This window comes from Nyctereutes procyonoides, unplaced genomic scaffold (genome assembly GCF_905146905.1).
Source record: "Nyctereutes procyonoides isolate TBG_1078 unplaced genomic scaffold, NYPRO_anot_genome, whole genome shotgun sequence".
NCBI classification, from domain to species: Eukaryota; Metazoa; Chordata; class Mammalia; order Carnivora; family Canidae; genus Nyctereutes; species Nyctereutes procyonoides.
The window spans coordinates 2305819-2329998 of NW_026575042.1; the positions used below are offsets into that span (position 1 = coordinate 2305819).

Consider the following 24180-nt stretch of genomic DNA (forward strand, 5'->3'; position numbering starts at 1 on the left):
TCCTCTAAATCTGATCATCCTTTAAAAGGATCCTTTAAGTTGTTTTTTAAAACAACTATGCTTTCAAAACTTCTTTTGATAGACCCAGTATATAATATGTATATATGTAACTAAAATGAAAACTTTACCAAATAATACTTAACCTTACTACCTGTAATGTACGCTAATATTTTCTTTATTTCACTGGGAAAAAAAGTTACTACCTGCTAAACTAATCACAGCTGGTAGTGTGAAAAACACTTCCAGGTTCAGAAAGGTTTTTGTGCTGGTAGGGATGGCTAGGATATTTGGCAAATCTGGCACGGTACTAACACATAGTAGGCACTCAAATGTTTGTCATACACATGGCAGTTGAAATGGGCACCTGGGTGGTTCAGGTCATGATCTCAGGGTTATGAGATGGAGCTCCGAGTTGGGCTCTGTGCTGGGCTCCATGTACAGAGCAAGGAGGATTCTTTCTCTCTCTTCATCTGCCCCTCCCCCTACTCTCTCTCTCTCTCAAAAAAAAAAAAAAAGAATTGGAAATTTAAGACAAATTACTATAGTAAGGTAAAAAAGAATTTTTTTCTGGATCTAGATTCTACACAAAATTATTTTCCAATTCAAATACCTACAAGGTGGCTGGGACTAGAGAAAGCATTAGTTTTCTAGGCTTACTGGTTAGAGAGAAACAACTGTAAATAGATTAACAAAATTCTATTACTAGGAATCATGCAAAAAACTTGTGTATCATGTTCAGGAATGGCAGCCTCTGTACTTCCCATGTGGCCTGCTACATAAATATTCTAACTTATAAAGATCAGGCATATAGCAGGGATGAATAAAATAAATATTCCTTAAACTTCATTCCACCCAATTATTTTACTCCTATATATTTCTAAGCTATGCCAAACTGGTTCAAATGTTATCATTTATTTCTTTTGTGCACCTTCCAGTGGGCATACTAATGTGCAAAGAAATGAAGATACAGTAATTAGAAACAAGAGAAAGGACAGGTTTCTTTTAAATATTCTTTTAAGATTTTTTTTTAATCTATTTATTCATGAGAGACACAGAGAGAGAGAGACGCAGAGACACAGGCAGAGGAAGAAGCAGGCTCCATGCAGGGAGCTGATGTGGGACTTGATCCTGGGTCTCCAGGATTACGCCCTGGGCCGAAGGCAGGCGCTAAACTGCCAAGCCACCCAGGCATCCCCAGGTTTCAAAAGAGAGCAAAAATCTGCGTAGACCACTATATTTGAATGTGTATCAACTTTTGAAACATATTTAAATGCCTAGTCATAAAATTATAAGGCTTCAGGGTTAGAAAATCAAAGTCAAAACTAAAATATCAAATATGTATTTTTAAAATATAACTTACTTTTGTAGTGGGCTCTAGCTTTGAGCCATAAACAACTCCTTCCCAAAGAAGTAATTAATCTTCTGAGAAAGGAGAAATCAATAGGTATGTTCTGTGAAATCATGAATTCTGCTACAGAGGATGACATACCAAGACTGTTGCTTTCTATACAGGCGTCTAGAAGTTTATTAAAAAGAAGGCTATATTGTGAGACCTCCACAGTTTCTGGAAAAAAAAAAAAAGATATAATGAAATCGATCGATTTTAGATTCTCCATCTTTTCTCTCTCACTACTTTTCCCTCTGCTCCCCTTGGCACTTTGCTACCTACTATGGGAGTCACAGTCACTAAAATGCAATCATCTTACATATTCTCTAAGAAACAAGTAAGCATTCAACAAAAACAAACTCGTTCATTTACTTTGTAACAAAATATAAGAAGTCTGACCAAATATTCCAGAAGCTGCATTAACACCCATTTGTAATCCCACCTGTGTCTACATCTGCAGGATCTCAAAATGAATGACTTGCATAGTTCTACTTGTGTTGTCTACAGTTCAGGCCTCAGATTTAATTTTCCATGACTAAAAATGAATCATCCCTTCATAATATTCTCTCTCAAATTAAAAACAAATCTTTTATTGGGTATTTCTAGTTCTCTCAATTCCTCATTTAGAAGTCACTTTGGAGACTGCCAAATCTTTTATTCCCTATATTCAATCAATTCAATCTATGACCTACACTTTGGTCTTTATCACTTTATCTGTTAACATCCTTTAGTGATCCAGACTTTAGCAGGAAATTAATCTCCTTACCTTTTAGTCTCTTCCTAAAAGTCTCCACCAATGGAATTTTTCCTAGAACACTGACTGATAAAACATTCTGATAAAGTGGTAACCTGCCACTCTGAACCCATTACTCAGCTCATTTTGACCCAAGCTCTATTGCTCACATTTCCCCTAACATGGATTCTCTTCCTGCTCATACAAGACTGCAGCATAAGGATTGAAGAGCACTACCTACTACTTTCCACATTAACATTCCCTTTTTTTGAACTTCTCATTTGCTAATTCTTCCATTTATTTCATGTTCCCTAGTTCCAAGGTAATGGAAACTAAGCTCCATATTTGTATATATATTAAATAATAAAAGAAAAAAGTTTTTTGCATTATTCTAAAGCATGAATTCTTTTACCACATGAAGCTTGTTGGGGGCATTACTGTTTGCTGCTGACCTGACTGATAGGGAAAGGGGACTGATGAAAGCACTGGGGAACTGCTGACAGCCCAAAAGTAAGCACCTCTGCTTTAAAAAAAACAAAAACAAAAACAAAAACAAAACCAGAAAAGCATATTCAATTTACAGAGAACACATTTTGCAGAACACAATTTCATTAAAAAATATATGCTCAACCAAAATACGTGCAGAATTATTTCTTATTTAAACACCGGGTGGACAGGAAATTGAGATCTTTAAAAAACATACCTTGAGAATTTTGAAAACCTGGTAGATTTTGCAAAACTTCAAATGTCTGTCTGTAAAGGTTCTTGGCTAAGATTTCATGTGCAATTGTACAGAGCAGATTATGTCGATTGAGTACATCCAATCTATCACAAGGCCACAGTGGTGTACTGATGATCCATTCAGACTCTTCCAAAAAGAATAAAGTACTAATACTTTACCTATGTAAATTACACTTAAAAATATAATCACACTTGTTTTCAAATATGTTAAGTATCAAGACTTGAGTATGTGTTCAGAAAAGCTAACAATGACTCAAATTAGAAACAGCTTATATAATGATGATCACCATCCTAAGGAGACGCAAACCAATGAGCACTCATTTTTAAATTAATTCATTTTTCTAAGTATACTAATTAGTTATTGATTCTTAAGTTAATGTTTATTTTTGCATGAAAATAATGTTCATATTATTTGTTATAATGTAAAATATTTTTTGTGTGGACAAGTTCAACATTTTACAAAACAAATAATACATAATTTAGGGTGTCTGGGTGGCCCAGTCAGTTAAGCATCTAACTCTTCATTTCAGCTCACATTATGATTTCAGGGTCCTGGGATGGAGACCTGCATTGGGCTCTGTGCCCAGTGCAGAGTCAGCTTCAGAGTCTTTCCTCCTCTATCTGCCGCTCCCCCTGCTTGTACTCTCTCTCTCTCACTCAAATAAATAAAGGGGTGCTTGGGTGATGCAGTTGGTTAATCATCCAAATTCTGGTTTTGGCTCAGGTTGTGATATCAGGATCATGAGAGATTGAGCTTGGTATTGGGCTCCATGCTCGGCGTGGAGTCTGCTAAAGTTTCTTTCTCCCTCTGCCCCTTCCCGCACTCATTCTCTCTCTCTCTCCCTCTAAAATAGATAATCTCTAAAAAATAAAATAATAAATAAAATCTTAAAAAATACACAATTAGTTTTGGTATTTTGGGGAACAGCTTTCCTCCCAATTTCTTAAACAATTTTTATTATGAAATATTTGATATGTACAGAATACCTAATGTACATAAGTTATAAAAACATAATAATGAACTTCTATGTACCCTTCACTGAACTTAAAAAAAAGAATATTCCCTATAATGTTGAAGTTCCTTAATTTCTGCCCTGATTTTCACATTGATAAAAGCAATAAGAGACTGTAATACAGAACACTGAGGTGCTAAAATATTAGAGATGTTAATATTTTATCATTTACTTAATTCCTTCAATCATCATACATAAGGCACATAAATGAAACGTTGCTATATGACACTTAAATTATATTCCTTTTTAACTGGGCTAAGTGAAGAAGTCACGTATTCTTTTTCTTTTGTGGCCCTCCCAGCACAGTGAACATAATAAGTATTAAAGAAAGATCTGGTAATTCACATATATAATGCCAAAATAAAGCCTTAACTATCCCATATAACTTTAAAACAGGAGCTTGCTTTTAAATTACTAGAGTCCACTTGATTGACTGACTGACTTGCCTTAGAGTATGTGCTAGGCAATGTTTTACAAATATTAGTGCTTTATGACTATTAGCTCATTTAAACAGATACTCTAATTTACTCCCAAATTTGCTTAAATTTTACTATACAGAGGAATTTAAATGAACTTGCTATCCTCTGAAAGACTATATAAATCATCTGTTAAACATAATTCCCATTTGCCCCCATAATTCCCAAAAGTAAAACCACTATTCCTTATAAATGGAATTTTATTTTTATCAAGTAAGTTCAATTATTTTTGGTTAAACATCTATCTGGTAAATATGTCATATATATAAAAAGTAGACTATGTGGCCTTTTTTCATAACAATTGCATTATTCTTCTTTATTTAGTACTCATTTTTTAAATTATTAAGGTGGGAATAATGGTAATATTTTTTGAAAGATGGTATTTCAGGAGATTCATTTTGAAATCTTACCAAATTGTGTGGCTATTTTTACAAAACCTGAGTACGTTGGCCATTTTATGAACCAAAGTTTCACTGAAACTGGTCATTGGGAAGTCATTTGGAATTAATAGCTTTTAACTCATCTACCCCATTCAAAATTCCATCACTTTCATGAAAATTTAGTAAGAATTCTTATGAGAATTAAACTTTCAAAAGCAAAAACCAGTTTATACATGTACTTAATACCTAGTTTTACTGTTTTATATAATATAAAAGTTCTCATCCCCATTAATTCTCATGTTTTTCTCTGTTCCAAGGTTGGGAGTATTTTCCATTTGTCTAAAAAAAATCTCCAAGTACAAGCAAATTTTCTGTAATATCAATTCTTTACTTACCTCCCACATATGCTTATTCAGTCTTTACTGATGCAAGATTTTGAAAATAGGGCACTAAGAATATAAAGACTATTAAGATGGCCTGCAGTGAATGAACTTCCAGGCTAGTGAGACTATTAAATAATTATCCTTTACCATAGTGAGTACTGCATATACCATAAGGAAAATCTAAAAGATACCTTTCTCCCTTTAATAAATATTTAATATAATCCCAATCAAATTCAATAACTCTGAAATTAATCCAAAAGAATAAGCACTTGAAAATGTACATAACAGTTTTGGAAGAGGAGTGAAGGTGGTCTTGCCTAAATAGGTATTATCACATATTCTAAAGCTACAATACCTTAAAAGAGTTTGGCATTACCACAGAAACAGAGATCCCTGGGAGAGGAGGCAAGTACCTAAGCAGATACAAGATCCTAACTATAATAAAAGTGGTATTTCAAATAAGTGAGCAAAGGGTGAGTTGGGACGTTTTGGGGAAATAAATAAAATTACATTCCCACATCACATCAAAATTTAAAGCTGGTAATGAACCAAAAATTTTGAAAAACATAGGGATAAATATATAATTCTGAGATCACTAAGGACTGCCCAAAGCCTCAAAGCATGATACAAAACAAAAATTAACAATAATTTAAAAAGCAGAAACAGACCCATAAATACTGAAAATAAACTGTTTATGGGGAGAAGATAGACAAAACAGTGAAGGAGAGGGGGAGATACAGTCTTCTCAGGATGGCATGAATAAGTCGTGGGAATAAAAGGTAAAGCACTGGGAATATAGTCAATAAGTATTGTAATACGTTGTATGGTGACAGATGGTAGCTATGCTTGTAGTGAACATAAGCATAAAGTACAGAAATGTTGAGTCACTATGTTGTACACTTGAAACTAATATAGGGTGTCAGCATTACAAAAAAAGAATATGAAATCAATAAAAAGTTATACAAAAAAGAATACTTAAAAAGTAGTTCACGATTAAGTAGAAAAAAATGTCAAGCAGGCAAAAGAAAAATGAAAATGCAAAAATATCAAAGTTAAAGGAAAATGAAAGCTAAGAAGAATATTTGCAAATATCCAGCGGATCAAGGACTACTATCTTTAATATGTAGAACTATCATAATATATTTTTTTTAAAGGTGAGTGGATCCCTATTGTTTTATTTTATTTATGATAGGCACACAGTGAGTGAGAGGCAGAGACATAGGCAGAGGGTGAAGCAGGCTCCATGCACCGGGAGCACGACGTGGGATTCAATCCCGGGTCTCCAGGATCGCGCCCTGGGCCAAAGGCAGGTGCTAAACCACTGCACCACCCAGGGATCCCAGAACTATCATAATATTAAAGGGCATAATTTACAGTATGATATTTCCTAAGTGTGATATATATATATATATATAATATATACACACACACATTATTGATGGTAAGTACCTGCACTGATTTTTAGGTTACATTATAATTTTAATGATTATTTGTGTATTATAAAAATAGAAGAGCTCATTAAGCATAAAAACCACATTAAACTGGTGACTTCATAGATATTATTGTTCAGGATAAGGCCAAATTGGTTGATTACTTTTAAAGTAATGTTTATATTTTGGGGCACCTGGGTAGCTCAGTTGGTTGAGCAATCTGACTCTTGATTTTGGCTTGATTGTGATCTCAGGGTCCTGGGATCAAGCCCCACATTGGGCTCTATGCTCAGCAGGGAGTCTTCTTGAGATTTCTCTCTTCTTCTCCCTCTGCCCCTCCCCCTGGTCATGTGCACGCTCTAAAATAAATCTTTATTTTTTTTTTTTTTAAATTTTTTTTTATTTATTTATGATAGTCACACACAGAGAGAGAGAGGCAGAGACACAGGCAGAGGGAGAAGCAGGCTCCATGCGCCGGAAGCCCGACGTGGGATTCGATCCCGGATCTCCAGGATCGCGCCCTGGGCCAAAGGCAGGCGCTAAACCACTGCGCCACCCAGGGATCCCTAAAATAAATCTTTAAAAAAATGTTTATTTAAACAATATAAACGATCACTATAAAAAACTAAAGCAAAACAGAAATGTACAAAGATGAAATTAACAAAAATCTAACATTCCATCACTGAAAATGCACAGTGCTCACATTTGATGAAAATTATTTGGGAAAGAGGTGGTAATGACCTATAATATTGTCTATGCCTACATAGGTAAGTATAAGTGAAACAGTTATATGAAAACAGACTGAAGATGATGGCCTGGTCTATCACAACACGGTGCTGAACAGAGCCATCTACTGGTTGCAAATGGAGATAATACAGTTTTTCTTAAATATTAACATTGTTTATATACTTATATTAGTACTGCAGTGACAGTCAGTCACTGGTCTAGGTTATCAGGCTAACCTTTATACTAAATTTCCTACTATAAAAAGATTAACATTTTTCTAAACAACCAACCAACCAAAAAAAAAAAACCCACATACAAACATATATGCTTTAAACAATTACAGCCTACAACAATAGAGATGGACCTTGAGAGCATTATACTAAGTGAAATAAGTGAAAAAGAGAAAGACAAATACTGTATGATCTCACTTATATGTGGAATCTTAAACACAAACTCTAGAAAAAGTGACTGAATTTGTGGTTACTAGAATAGGGGTTGGAGGTAGAGAAATGGACAAAAGTGGTCAAAAGGTACAAACTTCCAATTATAATACAGGAGATGTAATGCACAACATGGTAATTATCGTTAACTGCTGTATGACATCTAGGAAAGTTGTTGAGAGTAGATCCTCAGAGTTCTCATCTCAGGTTAGATTTTTCTTTTTTTCTATCTATAGGAGATAATGGTTATTAACTAAAATTATTGTACTAATCAAATCACAATATATATGTTACTATTCTATACTCCTTAAACTTATACAGTGCTGTATGTCAATTATATCTCAATAAAACTAGGAAAAAATCTAAAACCAAAACTCTAGACATTTCCTCCGTAGGAAGGTACAAAGATAGTTAAAGGAAGAAAATCCGTAAGTAATGCATTAAAAAAATGGTAATGCTTATAGCACTGGTTAACAAACTAGGGGAGTGACGTGAGGGAATGTAGTTTACAGACATAAGGGGAGGTATGAGAAGTCCCAATGAGTTGTAGGGCAGTGATCTTCAAAGTGAGGTCCCCAGACCAGCAAGAGCATCAGCAACATCTGAGAACTTATAAGAAATGCAAATTCTCAGGACTCATCGCAGACAATGATTCAGATGGGGATGGGCCAAGCCATTTGTGTTTTAACAATCTTCCTTCCGGTGTGTTCTGACGGTCAGCTTTGAGAACCATTGTCTTAGATTTACAAAAACAAGATCAGAATCACCATCTTGCTCAGGTGGCTGACCAGGTTAGATCTGGGTCTGTTTGTATGGTTTGTACTTCTGCTCTAGTTGCAATTTTATGAAGTCCGTTTAGAGGAAAGGCTAGGGAAACAATAGCACTGTTATAGGGCTTAGAAATATGGACTCTACAATCAGAACTAGATTGGAATTCTTCCTTCATCTTTATTTGCAGTGTGATCCTCTCTGAACCTATGTCTTCATTTTGGGATACCGTCACCTACCTCATAAGGTTAGTGTTGGTAAGATGAGATGACACAAGTAACACACTTAGCACAATGCTTGGTATATAGCAAATACTCTTATTATTATTAAATCAATAATGAAGAGAAAGATTAAAATTTGAAAAAGACCAAGAACATGAACTAGTAATTTACAAAGTAAAGTAAAGCGGCAAACATTACTTTTCTCTATAAGACTAGCAAGGAGATAAGAAAACTAATATTTGAAAAATAATACTGGTGAGGGTATTTCATAACATGCATCTTCACACACTGGTAAGACTATAGTTACTGTAACTTTTCTAAAGGTGTAGAGTGCTCTCTAAGTGGACTCAAAGAGGTGAGACCTGGAATGGAATGTACTGGTAGCTAAATTAGGGATTGCATAACTGGAATGTACTAGTCTGTTTGATAACTAAAAACCATAACTTTGGGCACTAACATGTGGACTGTTCATATGTAACTGTGACCCCCTAAGAGGACAATGTCTGTAACAGTTCTTTAGGATTTTCTTACAAAGGGAGGCTAATAAACTCAAAATAACGTGACACAAATCTGAATGGGAATAAGAGCAAATCTACCAACATTTACCAAAAAGCTTTATCCTTTATCCCTATTCTGTAACACAGTAATTCCATCAGAATTTATCCTCAGGATGTAATATTACCAGAGATGTTTAGCAGGGATTACTGTTTATCATAGACATCTGAAAACAAAGTAGACCAAGAAATATGTATCCATAGAAATATTTATGTATTTATATTTATATAAATAAATATTAATTCACAAGATAGGAAATCATGCATTCTATTAAGTGATGTTGTAGAAAAATACTTCTTTTCACAGAAAGATGTCCATAAAAAGACTGTTCCCTAAAAAAGAATGCAAGGTACAGGTATGTATAGTAACATGAAAGTCATTAACAGTCATTTCTGGGTAGAATGAATAAGGAATTTCTATCATCAGTTTTTCTTCTGTAACTTTTCTTATTTCTTGATAATGAATATATATTACTTATATTAAGGCAATAAAATTTATTTAAAAGTACAAGAGCAGCTTCTCAATAAATGGCAGAACTTTTTAGAAAATGTATATTCTAAAGAGTTAAGACACTCTTCAGTCTCCAAATGATCATTATATAAATTATGATTTTAAGGCTCTTTTTTAGGCTGGTAAGGGGAGAAAGCAGGAATCTCTTGTTCATTTGCCAAGATACAAGATACAAGTGCTGAGAAAGAGTTTTAAATGTCAAACTAAAAAGCCAAAACAATAGATTTATTCTCATCATTAAGTCTGCCACTCACTAAAATGTGTAAAATATTCTGCATTTCTCAAACATGGCTAATGTATAACCCCCTCCCATAAAAAAGTCTAGTAGATAAGAAGTGTACACTTTTTCAAAAGGAAAAATATAGAAAAAACATATGTAAAAGTCCTCCAAGACTCGATTCCTCTTCTCAAAAGCAACCACTATAATTTGTTTCTTGTGCATACTTTTACAAATATTTTAAGGGTATGTATCCATATTACTTATTTTTGTTACAGTGCACACTGTTCTGCACATTCTTTTTGTCACCTGGCGACAGATCACTCCAGTATCTGTAGATCTGCTTCATTCTACTGCATCATATGACTATCGCACAGTTAGTCAACTCTTTTAATGGATATTTAAGTTATGTGGAATCCTTTCTGATCACTGTTGATGGTAAATAAAATATTCTAGGTAACTTATAGTTCCTACCCCTGTGTTTGTAGGAGAAATTCTTAGGAATAGAGATGATATATAAAAGGAAATATACACTCTTAAATTTTGACAGATATTTAGCCAAAAGCCCCTAAAGACAATGTATATGAATGCCTATTTTTCTATACTCTCATGAAAAGTGTATCACTAAACTCTTACTTTGCTAGTCTGACAGGTATTTTGTAATTTTAATATGTATTTCTCTTATTATGAGTATTACTCTAGATTATTACAAGTGAGATGAAGACCTCTGTATTTCCTTTCTGGAGAAAGGTCCATTTACTGCAATTCCGGAGAGAAGTTATAGCATACTTCTGTGGGCCCTTCTCTTGAAGAAGTAAATTTTTATTTATGCAAGTGACCTTTTGAATTGAAATAGTACTTGCAAAAGAGAACCCTGTGTTTATAACTTATATAATTTTTAAAGATAACACTGAAATTGTAAAAGTTTAAAATCTCCCTAGACCATCCCATACCCCTCCCACAAACTCTCCTTCAAGTTCTAGTTTGAGGGCACCCTGGGTGGCTCAGCGATTTAGTGCCACCTTCAGCCCAGGGTGTGATCCTGGAGACTCAGGGAGACTGGGGACCCAGTCCCATGTCAGGCTCCCTGCATGGAGCCTGCTTCTCTCTCTGCCTATCTCCGTGTCTCTCATGAATAAATAAATAAAATCTTAAAAAATAAAAAAAGTTCTAGTTTGAGAAAGACTAGTTTTGCCAGAAATTTTAGGCTATAGTTTCCTGTCACAAGGTGCCCCAACTAAGTTTTACCAACAATTTTATCCTTTCCATTTCTTGCCACATCTCCTTTCTAATAACAAAGGTTGGCTTACATTTTGCTAATTTCTATTTTTGTATTTCATTTATTCTTCCTTATTTAGCAAACTTCACTTGCTATGTTTGTTAAATTGAAGAAAAACTTTCTCACCAGGCTTGATCCTCAAGTCCACTCACAACCTCTGTATTCCATAAACTCTCATCCCTGAACAAAGTATTATATATGTAATGATTCTATATAAATACTAGATATAAATTATGTATTCATACATATATATGAATATATATGGGTGCTGGTATATGTGTGTGTTAGTATAAAGGTCATATATTCCATCTTCCCACCTAAATCCAGAGATTCTTGAGGTTTCTTCACTGTTATCTCATTTTATCAAATAAAATCTGCCTGATGTTTCAAGTAGCCAGAGCCACAATACTGCATGCTGTTACCAGTGTGCTAAATTTTTGTTTACTTCTGTAAGTTTATTTATAGAAAACTAATAATCATAATTGCTTCTGCTGGCTTAATTTCATTGTAATTTCTGCTAGATGGATTGACTTACTAGGGAAGTAAGCTTTACTTATCTTGCTTTGAAGTCATGTTTGCCTGTATGTACAAAGACAAGAGTTTATGCCAAGTATAATACGGATCTCCCTGTCTCAGCAGCTAAAGCCTGGGCTCTGAAGCTGGACTGTTGGGGTTTGAATCCAGCCTTCATTTCTTACTTGTTATGTAAACAACTGGGCAAGTTGCTTGATGTCTTTGACATTTTTTATTTTTTTAAAAAAAGGAGCGAGTTATACTAATTCTAAACTCATAGGGTTTCTATAAAGATGAACTGAGATAATCCAGGTAAAGCATTTTGCATGGTGCCTGGGTCAAAGTAAGATCTAGCTTCTCAACCGAAGGTCACAAAATTTTTTCTTTAAAATGAGGTTAACCGGGATCCCTGGGTGGCGCAGTGGTTTGGCGCCTGCCTTTGGCCCAGGGCGCGATCCTGGAGACTCGGGATCGAGTCCCACGTCGGGCTCCCGGTGCATGGGGCCTGCTTCTCCCTCTGCCTGTGTCTCTGCCTCTCTGTGTGACTATCATAAATAAATAAAAATTTAAAAAAATTTTTTTAAATGAGGTTAACCTTCTCTTTTCATTTTATACAAACAACAACCATCTTTCCTACCCACATGATCACTAGGGTTTTTGTAGGGCAAACTACCACCCAGAATTTAATATCAACATAAGGTAATTACACAATCAAGAATTATAACAAATTATGTTATGCTTGCATACATCATAACTTACCCCTCAATACCCAAATGGCACCATCTAGGCTTCCACTTTTTAGAAAAATTTCTGCTGCAATATTCACAATTTGACATCTTGGTGCTAACTTCTCAGGCCCTGTAAGTCCTTTTAAACTTGTAAAATGTATTTTTAATTCATATAGTTTATCTAAGACTTTCCTTCCCTGGAGTAAAAATAAAGAACACTAATTTAGTATCATGCATTTAAAGTATCATAGAGATGTAAAATCATTAATTATACAGAACTCAATTATCCAATTTGAATCATCCTTCTAGAAAATGGTTCTCAAAAGACTTTCCTTAAGCCCCCTCCTGATTAGCCACACAGATAGACAGGCAAGGGGAGAAAGCAGGGCTTTGCCTCTTACTAATCCTCACCCTGCTGAGCCCCTTTTCAAAGGCTTTTATACCTGTACTTGCCCTAAAGATTTCATTTGAAAAAGGAATTTCATGCCCTAATGTGGAAAACTATTGATTTTAAGTTTTGCACTTCTGTTGATCACCCTAAGAGCCAAGAGTGAGAGTGAAAATCAAGATGATATCTTATTAAATTTACATAAAGAAGGATAGTGGGGGGAAAAAGAATAAGATTGCTGGCTGAAAATTGTTTTATTGATTCAATAGACTAATTATTTCACATAGTCTACATAAAGATTATTTCTAGTCTAGACATCAGAAATTAGATATATATTATTATTTCATATCAGGGGTCAGCAAACTTTTTCTAGTTTGACTCCACAGGTCACATGTGGTCAAGCTATACATTCTTTTTTGGTTGTTGCTGTTTTTACTTTCTAACTCTTTAAAAATGTAAGAAACATTCTTAGCTCTTGAGATGCACAAAAACAGGCTATAGGTCAGATTAGGTCTTTAGTCTGTAGATCCTTGTCCTACATTATATTCTATGATAACTGAGTCAGATGCATATTGCGATATCAAGGTACTTTCAAGTTGATTACAGAAATGAGTGCATTTTTAAAGACATAGCTCTAGCTTAATTTTAATGGTTTTATTTTTGTGTTCAAAAGGTTAACTAAAAAACATCATACTAAATAAAATAAATAAGACAGTGAAAAATTTAAATTATAATACAGGTACAAACTTACCAGCCTCTTAAGAAATAATAATAAAATTAACACATACTCTAAATTTTCAGGGATCCCTGGGTGGCTCAGAGGTTTAGCACCTGCCTTCAGCCCAGGGCGTGATCCTGGAGTCCTGGGATTGAGTCCCGCATCGGGGTCCCTGCATGGAGCCTGCTTCTCCCTCTGCCTGTGTCTCTGCCTCTCTCTCTCTCTCTGTGTGTGTCTCTCATGAATAAATAAAATCTTTAAAAATAATAATAATAGAAATAAAAATTTCAGCAAAATCTTTGTCGAAAAGAATTTATGTTGTCCTCAATTTCTCAAGCACTAAATATCCAAGAAATTAATGCTATGATGAACCTTAAGCTAAACTGTGAGACCAGGGACAAGGTACATTCTGCTTATCCCAGGCCTACCACACAGTGAGTGCTAACCTCTTGACCTTGGAGACTGGAGACCTTACGTATAAGGATTCTGTTGCTGTTTTGTTTAATTAAAAAAAAAAATCCATGAATTTGTATAGTATGAATGACCATGGACTTAAATGTTATTAACGTATTCAGTTATGAAATAACCTTTTTATAAGAAGAAGGAAGTAACGAAAGATACATTATAATAGCTGATTCAGTATTGACTCTCAACTGCTCCATTCATCCCTCAGCACTTAATTCTATTTTAGATTTTCCTGTTCTCTACTTTATTTCACTTTATTGAATCTATAACCACCTGCTACATCAGGGAAATCTAAAAAATGGTAATTCAGGATGGTCCAGAATAACTAGACCACTTCTACAGTGAGCTAAACCTCAAAGGTAGATATCAAGATACATGGTATATAGTATATAGTGTTCAAGACCATTCTAGGAGATGATTTTTAAGGAGTTAATTGTGAATTCCCTGAGTTCATCTTAAAAAAGGTGTCTTGAACTTTTGCAAAATTATAACGTTATCAATAACGTTAGCAAAATTCTGTGTTGAAAGTTGCTTCAAATAAATGATACTTAGCATAGCTTCCTAAGTGCTCCCTATACTGAGATTCTTCAGGGTAGCTGGCCTCATGCTACTACCTTTCCACATCTGCCTAATACACTAGCTAATAATTCACTTACTAGTTTGGGACTAATTTTGTCACTTGTAACAATTATTAGCAAATTTCTTACTTGCAGGGTTAACTATATTTTGTTAAAAAATGTAAGATTAACACTCTCTGTACCAAGCCAAAATGAAAATTTAATGACATACCTTGGACCACAGCAACAGCTTGTGATAGAAGTACATAGCACTGATTCCAATTCTTCCCAGCAAAGTTTTATCGACTTCACTAATTTGTGGATCTTTGCTAACTGAAACACAAAGTAGGCAAGTGGAAAAAAGTGAAAAAGTAATTTAAGATGGCAGCAAAGCCAAATTAATATGAAATTACTGATACTAGAACAAAGACTAATAAGTGTGTGGACAAACCACAGCCTATAAGGACAAATCTGGCCTGTGTCCTGTTTTCGTACAGCTTGTGAGCTAAGAATGGTTTCCCTATTTTTAAAGGGTTATTTGAAAGGAAAAGAAAACTATATGATTGTGTGGTCATATGTGATCATGTGGAGTTTCAAATATTTACTCCTGACCCTTTGCAGAAAAGGTTTGCTGACTTCTGATAGAGAATATAGCAGTGAAAAGCTCATGCCAAAAAAAAAAAAAAAAAAGTCTCAAAAACATATGAATTCTGTTGACTGATAGTACTGAATATAGTAACAACTTTGATGATTCAAAACTTCAGGTGCTAATTTGCTAGGAACAGTTTTACCAATCTGACTGAAAAGAAAAACATAAAACATGAGAAAAATAACATAAAACATCAATTCTTAATTTTATATCATTATAATCTAACTTAATAATAAAAAGATGAAACATTTATAAAGTGAAGAAGTATCTGAAATCTGCAATATTAAGTTATCTCCAACATGGAAAACTATGGAAAATAGTAAGAACTCTACCTTTGTGTTAAGAACACTGCAACACCCTAACACATACAATACTCAGACCCAAACAGTGACATTTTACCTGTTTCAGCAAATTCACAAAATGGAACACCTGGTCTCTCTTCTTTACAGTCTTTTGTTAGTGTTTCAGCAATACAAGCACAAAATCTCTGGAAATCTGCAAAGTTTTCACAGCCCATTTTTATGTTAATGTATAAATTTCCCAGTTTGGTCCAGTCACCTTTTTCTTTACAATGCTATCAGAATTATTAGAAACAAAACAACAAAAAAAAAGAAAGCTGTCATTTATACAAACATATTACGGAATAGGCACATGCAGGCATTAGATATATATAAATTAATAACAGAATCTGTAGATCTTATAAACTTAACAGTGTTATACTCCATCAATAACTTGCTATTGTACAATTTGTGTTTCTGACTATACCATAGTATCTATGAATTCCAGATGGGCAATGTACATTTGTTTTAATAATCTTTGCCCAATGTACTTAATGATGTCACCCCCAAACCTGAACTAGACAGTGGACACAGATTTTATGGAAAACAGATGATTAACTATATGATTTGAGCTGTCTCTACAGAAATAAATTATTTTACTACTTTTAGAGATTGCATTTTTCTATTATTTGGCCCCATTTATAATTTTGGGCCCCATCCTTTTGGGTATTGACATTTCTTCTATGAAAGGGACTACAAAGTAAGTTTTGTAAACTTCCCATTTTCCCATTATTTTCTATTACAAAGTAATAATTTTCCACACCAAAAAAAAAAAAAAGATTTTTCAAGGATATAAATACTAACTCAGACTAAACCAACAATTACTAGGTGAGTACAAAAATGATCTTAAACAGTAAAATCATCTTGAAAGTTCTCTATTTTTTTCTTCTTTCTTTCTTTCTTTCTTTCTTTCCTTTCTTTCTCTCTCCTTCCTTCCTTCCTTCCTTCCTTCCTTCCTTCCTTCCTTCCTTCCTTCCTTCCTTCCCTTCCTTCCTTCCTTCCTTCCTTCCTTCCTTCCTTCCTTCCTTCCTTCCTTCCTTCCTTCCTTCCTTCCTTCTTTCTTTCTTTCTTTCTTTCTTTCTTTCTTTCTTTCTTTCTTTCTTTCTTTCTTTCTTTCTTTCTTTCTTTCTTTCTTTCATAGTTCTCTGTTTCTTATACTCCAAATGCCTGGAGAGGGCACACTGACCTTGGCTTTCTGCTATCATTTCACACACTGCAGACATTTAGGGATTGTGACAAGAAGGTCAACTTTCTTGTGCACTGAGACTGTCCAGTGACAAGAATTAAAGGCTAAGCCTTAGATTATACATTAATATGTTAATTTTGAAGCGGAAAAACTATTTCTAGAATTATTTTTAGAACAGTCTATAACTCTAGAAATTGCATTTCAAAGTATTAAAAAATATTAGACTTCTTTTCTATGAGCATTTTCTCTGTATAACAACAGTGTTTAAAAAACTTTTCATAAAATGGAGTTATTTTTCAAAGTTTCTTTGTTATTGGTTTTCAGAGATCTCAGCAATTTATTTAAAAAAAAAATAAGTGTCATACCTCTATTTCGTTCAAGGCTGAATCTAAATCACATTTCCAGTTCTTTTTAAATTGCCTCATCCGTAACCTTTAATAATAGAAAAGGGTTAATTATGTTCACCCTTCAAAAGTCACTATTGTCCCTAATTCACTTGTTCTATAGTTTATACCTAAGAGAGTGGAAAAAAAAAAGGAATGGAGTAACATACTATAAAAATTCTTGAGAGATGAAGAAAACAGCAAACACAAAGATACCTACCTCACACTATTTCCTTCCAAAACCATAGGCAACAAAAAGGAAAAAGCAAAATCCACATGAAACCATACTTTCAACCTTTAGGTAATTTTAAGAGAGTGACAAACTTCAAAAAAATTGTGAATTAAAGGAGAAAAAAAACATTAAAGCCAGCACTTGTTCTTTCCTGCTTCCACTCCACCCTTGCTGATCCCACAAGGATTTGTGATAAGCAGAAACAAACCAAAACAACACACACACACACACACACAAAACCCATGGAAAAACTGAACAGGCAGCCGTAACTAAAAAAAATCCTACCACAAAGACAAAGTCCACCTTAAGTTTGAAAAATGCTTAAAAAAAGGGGGGGGGGGTAAATTAGAACACAACCCACACAGCAGGAACTTAAAAGATCTATGTGATTTAAAGAACACAATCTATAAAATGCATAGCTTCTGGGAAAGAAAAAATAAGACAAAAATGAAAGAAGAAGCATCCTTTGCCAACTGGAAACAGGAAAAAAAAAAAAGAAGAAAAAGGAGAAAGAATAGGGTGCCATTAAGCTAAGAGTACCACATAACAGCCAACTTTGGGGTCAATTTTGATCATTAGTCCCAATCCTCTAAAAATTATTCCAGAGTATTAAAGAGAAAGGATAATTTACTAATTCCTTTCATGAATCAAGTATAAATAACACTGATACCTAAACTAGATAAAGGCAGAACAAAGAAGGAAAAGCATAGAACAATATTACTTATAATGATGATGCAAAAAGCTAAAGAAAATATTAACAAGCAAATCAGTTTTCAAATTGAAAAGAGTTATGGGGATAACAGTTGTGATGTGAATGTATTTAATACCACTGACTCTACACTTAAAAATGGTTAAGATGGTAAATTTTATATGTATTTTACCTCAAAATTAAAAAAAACATTGACAATACAAAATCACCTTAAAATGACACAGTGGCATTTACTTCACAAATGTAAGGTAACTACAATATTAAAAAAAAATCCATCAGTATCATATACCATAATTAATAAATCTAAGAGAAAAAAATCATGATTATTCTCATAGATATTAAAAAAGTGATAAAATTCAACGTCAATTCACCTACAACTATAAGAATTGAGAGATACTTTCTTAAAGCAATTAAATATATACACTGTAGTCCTAAACCTATGACTATATTTAATGAGAAATTCTAGAGAGATTTCCACTAAGATCAGGAACAATGAAAGGACGCCCACTATATCCATTATTATTCAGTACTGTACTAGAGGTATGAGCCAAAGCAATTAGATAAAACAAATTACTTACAGGCATAACAATGATAAAGAAGAAGTAAAACCCTGTTCACATATATGATATGATAGTATACCTGGAAATGCTCACAGATTCAAAGACAAAACTAACTCAAACATTAAAGACTTCAAATTTCTAGAAAATTTACAAACAAAAAAAATGCCCTTTATGTATACAAAAAATAAAGAAATTCAGTATATGATGATACAGAAAAACTCACATTCAATAGCAACAAAGATTAAATACTTATTGGGAGAAACCCTAAATATTCCTGAAAAACATGTAAGTTTGAACAACAGAAAACATTTCATATTCTTTAACTGAACTCAATGTTATAAAGTTGTTAGTTCTCGCTAAGTTAATTCATAGATTTAACATAATTCCTATAAACATACCAACAAGCTACTACATGGGGTTAGGAAGTTGATACTGACGTTCATGTAGTAAAAACATATATGCAATAAGAACAAGAAAGACATTGAAAAGAAAAATTTTCCAGGAGATTATCTCTACAAGGGGATCCCTGGGTGGCTCAGCGGTTTAGCACCTGCCTTTGGCCCAGGGCGTGATCCTGGAGTCCCGGGATCGAGCCACGTCAGGCTCCCTGCATGGAGCCTGCTTCTCCCTCTGCCTGTGTCTCTGCCTCTCTCTATCATGAATAAATAAATAAAATCTTAAAAAAAAAAGATTATCTCTACAAAATGTTAATGCATACTTTAAAGCCTCTATAATTAAAAAACTGTAGAACTGGTGCAGGAATAAACAAATAGTTCAGTGGAATAGAATACAAAGTCCAGACACAGACCCAAGCACAAATGAAATTTAGTATGTGATTAAGGTAGCATTTCAAATCACTCAAATTAAATAAATAGTGCTGGGGAAACTGGAAAACTCTTGGGAAAAAAAATTAGGTCTCTATCTTACACCACACATAAGAATAAACTCCAAATAGATTAGAAACCTAAATATAAAAATGAAACCATACAATAGAAGAAAACATGAGTGAATTCCTCCAAAACTTTGATGCAAGGAAATTATGACTCAAAATTCAGATGCAATAAAAAATAACTATGAATCAAAACTGAGGCAATTAAAAAACACTGATAATTTAGGTTGAATAAAAATAAAAAATTTTTCATGGCAAAAAGCACCAAAAGACAACTGACAAACTGGAAAAAAATATTTGTAATTATATAGCACCAAGGTCTAGTACAATATATTAAGAACTCCTGACATTTAAGGAACAAAGAACTAGAGTCTAACAAAAATGGGAAAAGACAATTCACAACACAAAGTATAAAAATGGCCCTCAAGTATATTAAAAGAAAATGTTCAAACTCATTTATAATAAAAGAAATGTAAATTCAAACAACACTTTGAAACAGCATTTGTTACTTAACAGATTAGAAAAGATAAAAAATGACAATACACTGTTAGCAAAGCTTTGCTGAATAGTCTGTTTTTTATATGTGCATGTATTTATATGTTTACATATGCACATATACCAGAATTCATATACACATAGACACATATACCATATATACAAACATCACATATATATACATACATACTGTATACACAAATTGGTACAGCCCTTCTGGAGGGAAATTTGGCAGTATCTATGTACTTACCTTTAAAAACTTATTTTGAAATAATTATAGACTCACAGGAATTTTCAAAATAGTACACAGTCCTGGTACCCTTTGTCCAGCTTCTTCCAATGATGATTTCTTATATAATTGTAGAACATAAAAACTAGGAAACTGACATTGTTACAATACTGCTAATTAGACTATAGACGTTATTCACTTTTCACCACTTTCTACATGCATTCATCTGTGTGTGCATAGTTCTATGCAATTTTATCCCATGTATAGATTCATGTAACCATCAGCACAATACAGATACAGAACTGTTCCATCGCCACAAAGAAATTTCCTCATGCTATCCATTTATATTTATCTCCCAAGCCCTGTTCCCAGGATATTCTGTCGACCATTAATCAGTTCTTCATATCTGTAACTTTGTCATTTTGAGAATGTTATATAAATGGAGCCATGCAGCCCAGGTGGCTCAGCGGTTTAGTGCCGCCTTCAGCCTAGGGCGTGATCCTGGGGTCCTGGGATCAAGTTCTGCATCAGGCTCCCTGCATGGAGCCTGTTCTCCCTCTGCCTGTGTCTCTGCCTCTCTCTCTGTCTCTATGTCCCAGCCTAACGTGGGACTCGATCCCGGGTCTCCAGGATCAAGCCCTGGGCTGAAGGCAGGGGCTAAAGGGCTGAATCACCCAGGGATCCCCTGCTGTTGGCATTTTGATAGGGATCATTAAACATGTAGATTGCTTTGGGTAGTATAGACATTTTAACAGTATTGGTTCTTCCAATCTCTGAGCATGGAATGTCTTTTCATTTCTTGTGGAATTTCATTTCATTTCTTCAATTTCTTTCATCAGTGTTTTTATAGAGTATAGGTCTTTCACCTCTTTGTTTAGGTTTATTTCTAGCTATCTTATGGTTTTTGTTGCAATTATAAATGGGATCTATTCCTTGATTTCTCTTTCTGCTGCTTCATTATTGATGTATAGAAACATGACAGAGGGATCCCTGGGTGGCGCAGCAGTTTGGCGCCTGCCTTTGGCCCAGGGCGCGATCCTGGAGACCCAGGATCGAATCCCACATCAGGCTCCCGGTGCATGGAGCCTGCTTCTCCCTCTGCCTATGTCTCTGCCTCTCTCTCTCTCTCACTGTGTGCCTATCATAAATAAATAAAATAAAAATTAAAAAAAAAGAAACATGACAGATTACTGTACATTGATTTTGTAACCTGTGACTTTGCTGAATTTATTATCAGTTCTAGCAGTTTTTTGTTAGAGTCTTTTGGGTTTTCTACACACACTATCACTTGACTTCTTCCTTGCCAATTTGAATGCCTTTCATTTCTTTTTCTATTCTGATTGCTGTGGCTAGGACTTCCAGTACTATGGTAAATAACGATGATGAGAGTGGACATCCTGTCTTATTCCTGGCAGTAGAGGAAAAGCTCTGTTCTTCCTCACTGAGGATAACATTAGGTGTGGGGTTTTTGTATACAGCTTTTATGTTGAGGTACATTCCCTCTAGCCCTATTTTGTTGAGAGTTTTTATCATGAATGTATGTTGTACTTTGCCAATTTTTTTTTTTTTTGCCAAATGCTTTTTTAAGATGCAACTGATTTTTGTATGTCAATACTGTATCCTGCAACTTTACTTCATTTATTAGTTCTAACAGGTTTTGGTGGAGTCTTTAAGGTTTTCTGTATGTTGGATCATGTTATCTGCAAACAGACTATTTTAACTATTTATAATTTTAAAGTCTTTTATTTCTTTTTCTTGCCTAATCACTCTGGCGAGGACTTCCAGCACTATGCTAAATAAAAGCAGTGACAGTAAGCATCATTTCCTTGTTCCTGACCTTAGAGGAAAAGATTTCAGCTTTTTTACCATTGAGTATGATGTTAGCTGTGGGCTTGTCATATATGGGCACTGATATAGTGAGGTACATTCTTTCTATACCTAATGTGTTGAGAGTTTTTATCACAAAAATATGTTAAAATTTGTCATCTGCATCTATTGAATCATCTGATATCTATCCTTCATTCTGTTAATGTAGTATTATCATATTGATACACACATGTTGAACTATTATCGTATCCCAGGGATAAATGCCACTTTATCCTGGTGTATCATGTGCAGTTGAATTTGCTTTGCTAATATTTTGTTGATGATTTTTGTATCTATGTTCATGAAGAATATGGTCTTGTGATTTTCAGTATTTGTAATATACTTGTCTGACTTTGGTATCAGAGTAATGCTTGACTTGTAAATGAGTCTGGAAGTGTCCCTTCATCTTCATTTTTTTTTGGAAGGCTTTGAGAAGGATTGGTATTAATTCTTCCTTAACTGTTTGGTAAAATTCATCAGTGACACTATCTAGCCCTGGGATTTTCTTTATGGAGAGTTGTTTTTTTGTTTGTTTTGGTTTGTTTTACTGATTTAATCTCCTTACTCAAAATCTTACTTTTTCCATTTCTTCATGATTGAAACTTGGTAAGTTGTATGTTTCTAGGAATTTATTCATCTAGGTTGTCCCATCAGTGTGTAATTGTTCATGGTAGTCTGTTAATAGCCTTTGTATTTCTGTGCTATCAGTTGTAATGTCTCCTCTTACATTTCTGATTTATGTTAGTTGTCTTTTTTCCTTAGGGTAGCTAAAAGGCTTGTCAGTTTTATATTTTTGAAAACCAAAAAGTCAGTTTGACTTCTGTTTGTCAGTTTGTCCTTTTCTGTTATTTTTCTAGTCTCTACTTATTTCTGTTCTGACCTTTATTTCCTTCCATTAACCTTGGCCTTAGTTTGTTCTTTTTCTAGTTCTTTGAGGTATACATATAGTTAAGTTTGAGAACATCCTTTCTTCTTAATGTAGGCATTTATCATTATGAATGTCCCCTTAGAACTGCTTTTGCTGTATCCCAAAGATTTTGGTATGTTGTGGTTCCATTTTCATTTGTCCAAGATTTTTTTTTACTTCTCTTTTGATTTTTTCTTTGACTTACTGGGTGTTCAGGAGTATGCTGTTTAATTTCCACATATTTGTGGATTTTCCAGTTTTCCTCATGTTATTGAGGATTTCTAGTATCATACTGATTAGAAAAGATGCCTGATTCAGTGTTCTTATATTTTATTACTTGTTTTGTGAATTAACAATGATCTATCCTGAGAATGGTCAGAATGTGCTCAAGAGAAGTGTACTCTGCTGCTGTTGGATTGTTTTGTATATATGTGTTACATACATTTAGTCTAAAGTGTAGTTCAAGTCACATGTTTCTTTACCGATTTTCTGCTGGATGATATCCCCATTGTTGAAGGTGGGTATTCACATCTCCTACTTTTATTACACTGGTGTCTATCTATCCCATTAGATCTGTTAATATTTCCTATATATATTTGGCTGCTCTGATATTGGGTACACACACACACATCCTCTTTATGAACTGACTTCTTTTTCATTATATAATGACCTTGTCTCTTGTTACTTAAAAGTGTAGTTTTTCTGATAAAAGTATAGCCTGCCGTCTTTTGGCTTCCATTTGCATGGAATAGCTCTTTTCATCCCTTCTTTTTAAAGCTGAAGGAAGTCTCTTGAAGGCAATATATAGCTGAATCTTATTTTTTAATCCATTTAGATATTCTTTTAATTGGATAACTTAATATAGTCAAATTAAAGTAATAATTGATATGCAAGGACTCAGTATTGGTATTTTGTTAAATTGTTTTCCAGCTATTTTGTAGTTCCTTTATTTCTTTCTTGCTATCTTCTTTGGTAATTTGATTTTATAAAGTTTCTAATGAAAGTTATAGATTTGTCAATTTTATCCATTCAGTTCTGTCACTTTTGTGTCATGTATTTTGAAGCTCTATTGCCTGCTGCATACACATTTAAGATTGTTAAGTCTCTGG

General features: G+C 34.1%; 1 protein-coding gene across 1 annotated transcript in view; it reads right to left on the minus strand.

Moving 5' to 3' along the window:
- Positions 1–24180, minus strand: part of TOPAZ1 (testis and ovary specific TOPAZ 1) — a 76211-nt gene that overhangs the window by 6999 nt on the left and 45032 nt on the right. Inside the window, 6 exon segments of the mRNA XM_055321667.1 lie at positions 1361–1564; positions 2824–2988; positions 12532–12697; positions 14861–14961; positions 15677–15851; positions 17167–17233. Of these exon segments, the coding sequence (XP_055177642.1) occupies positions 1361–1564; positions 2824–2988; positions 12532–12697; positions 14861–14961; positions 15677–15851; positions 17167–17233 (878 nt within the window).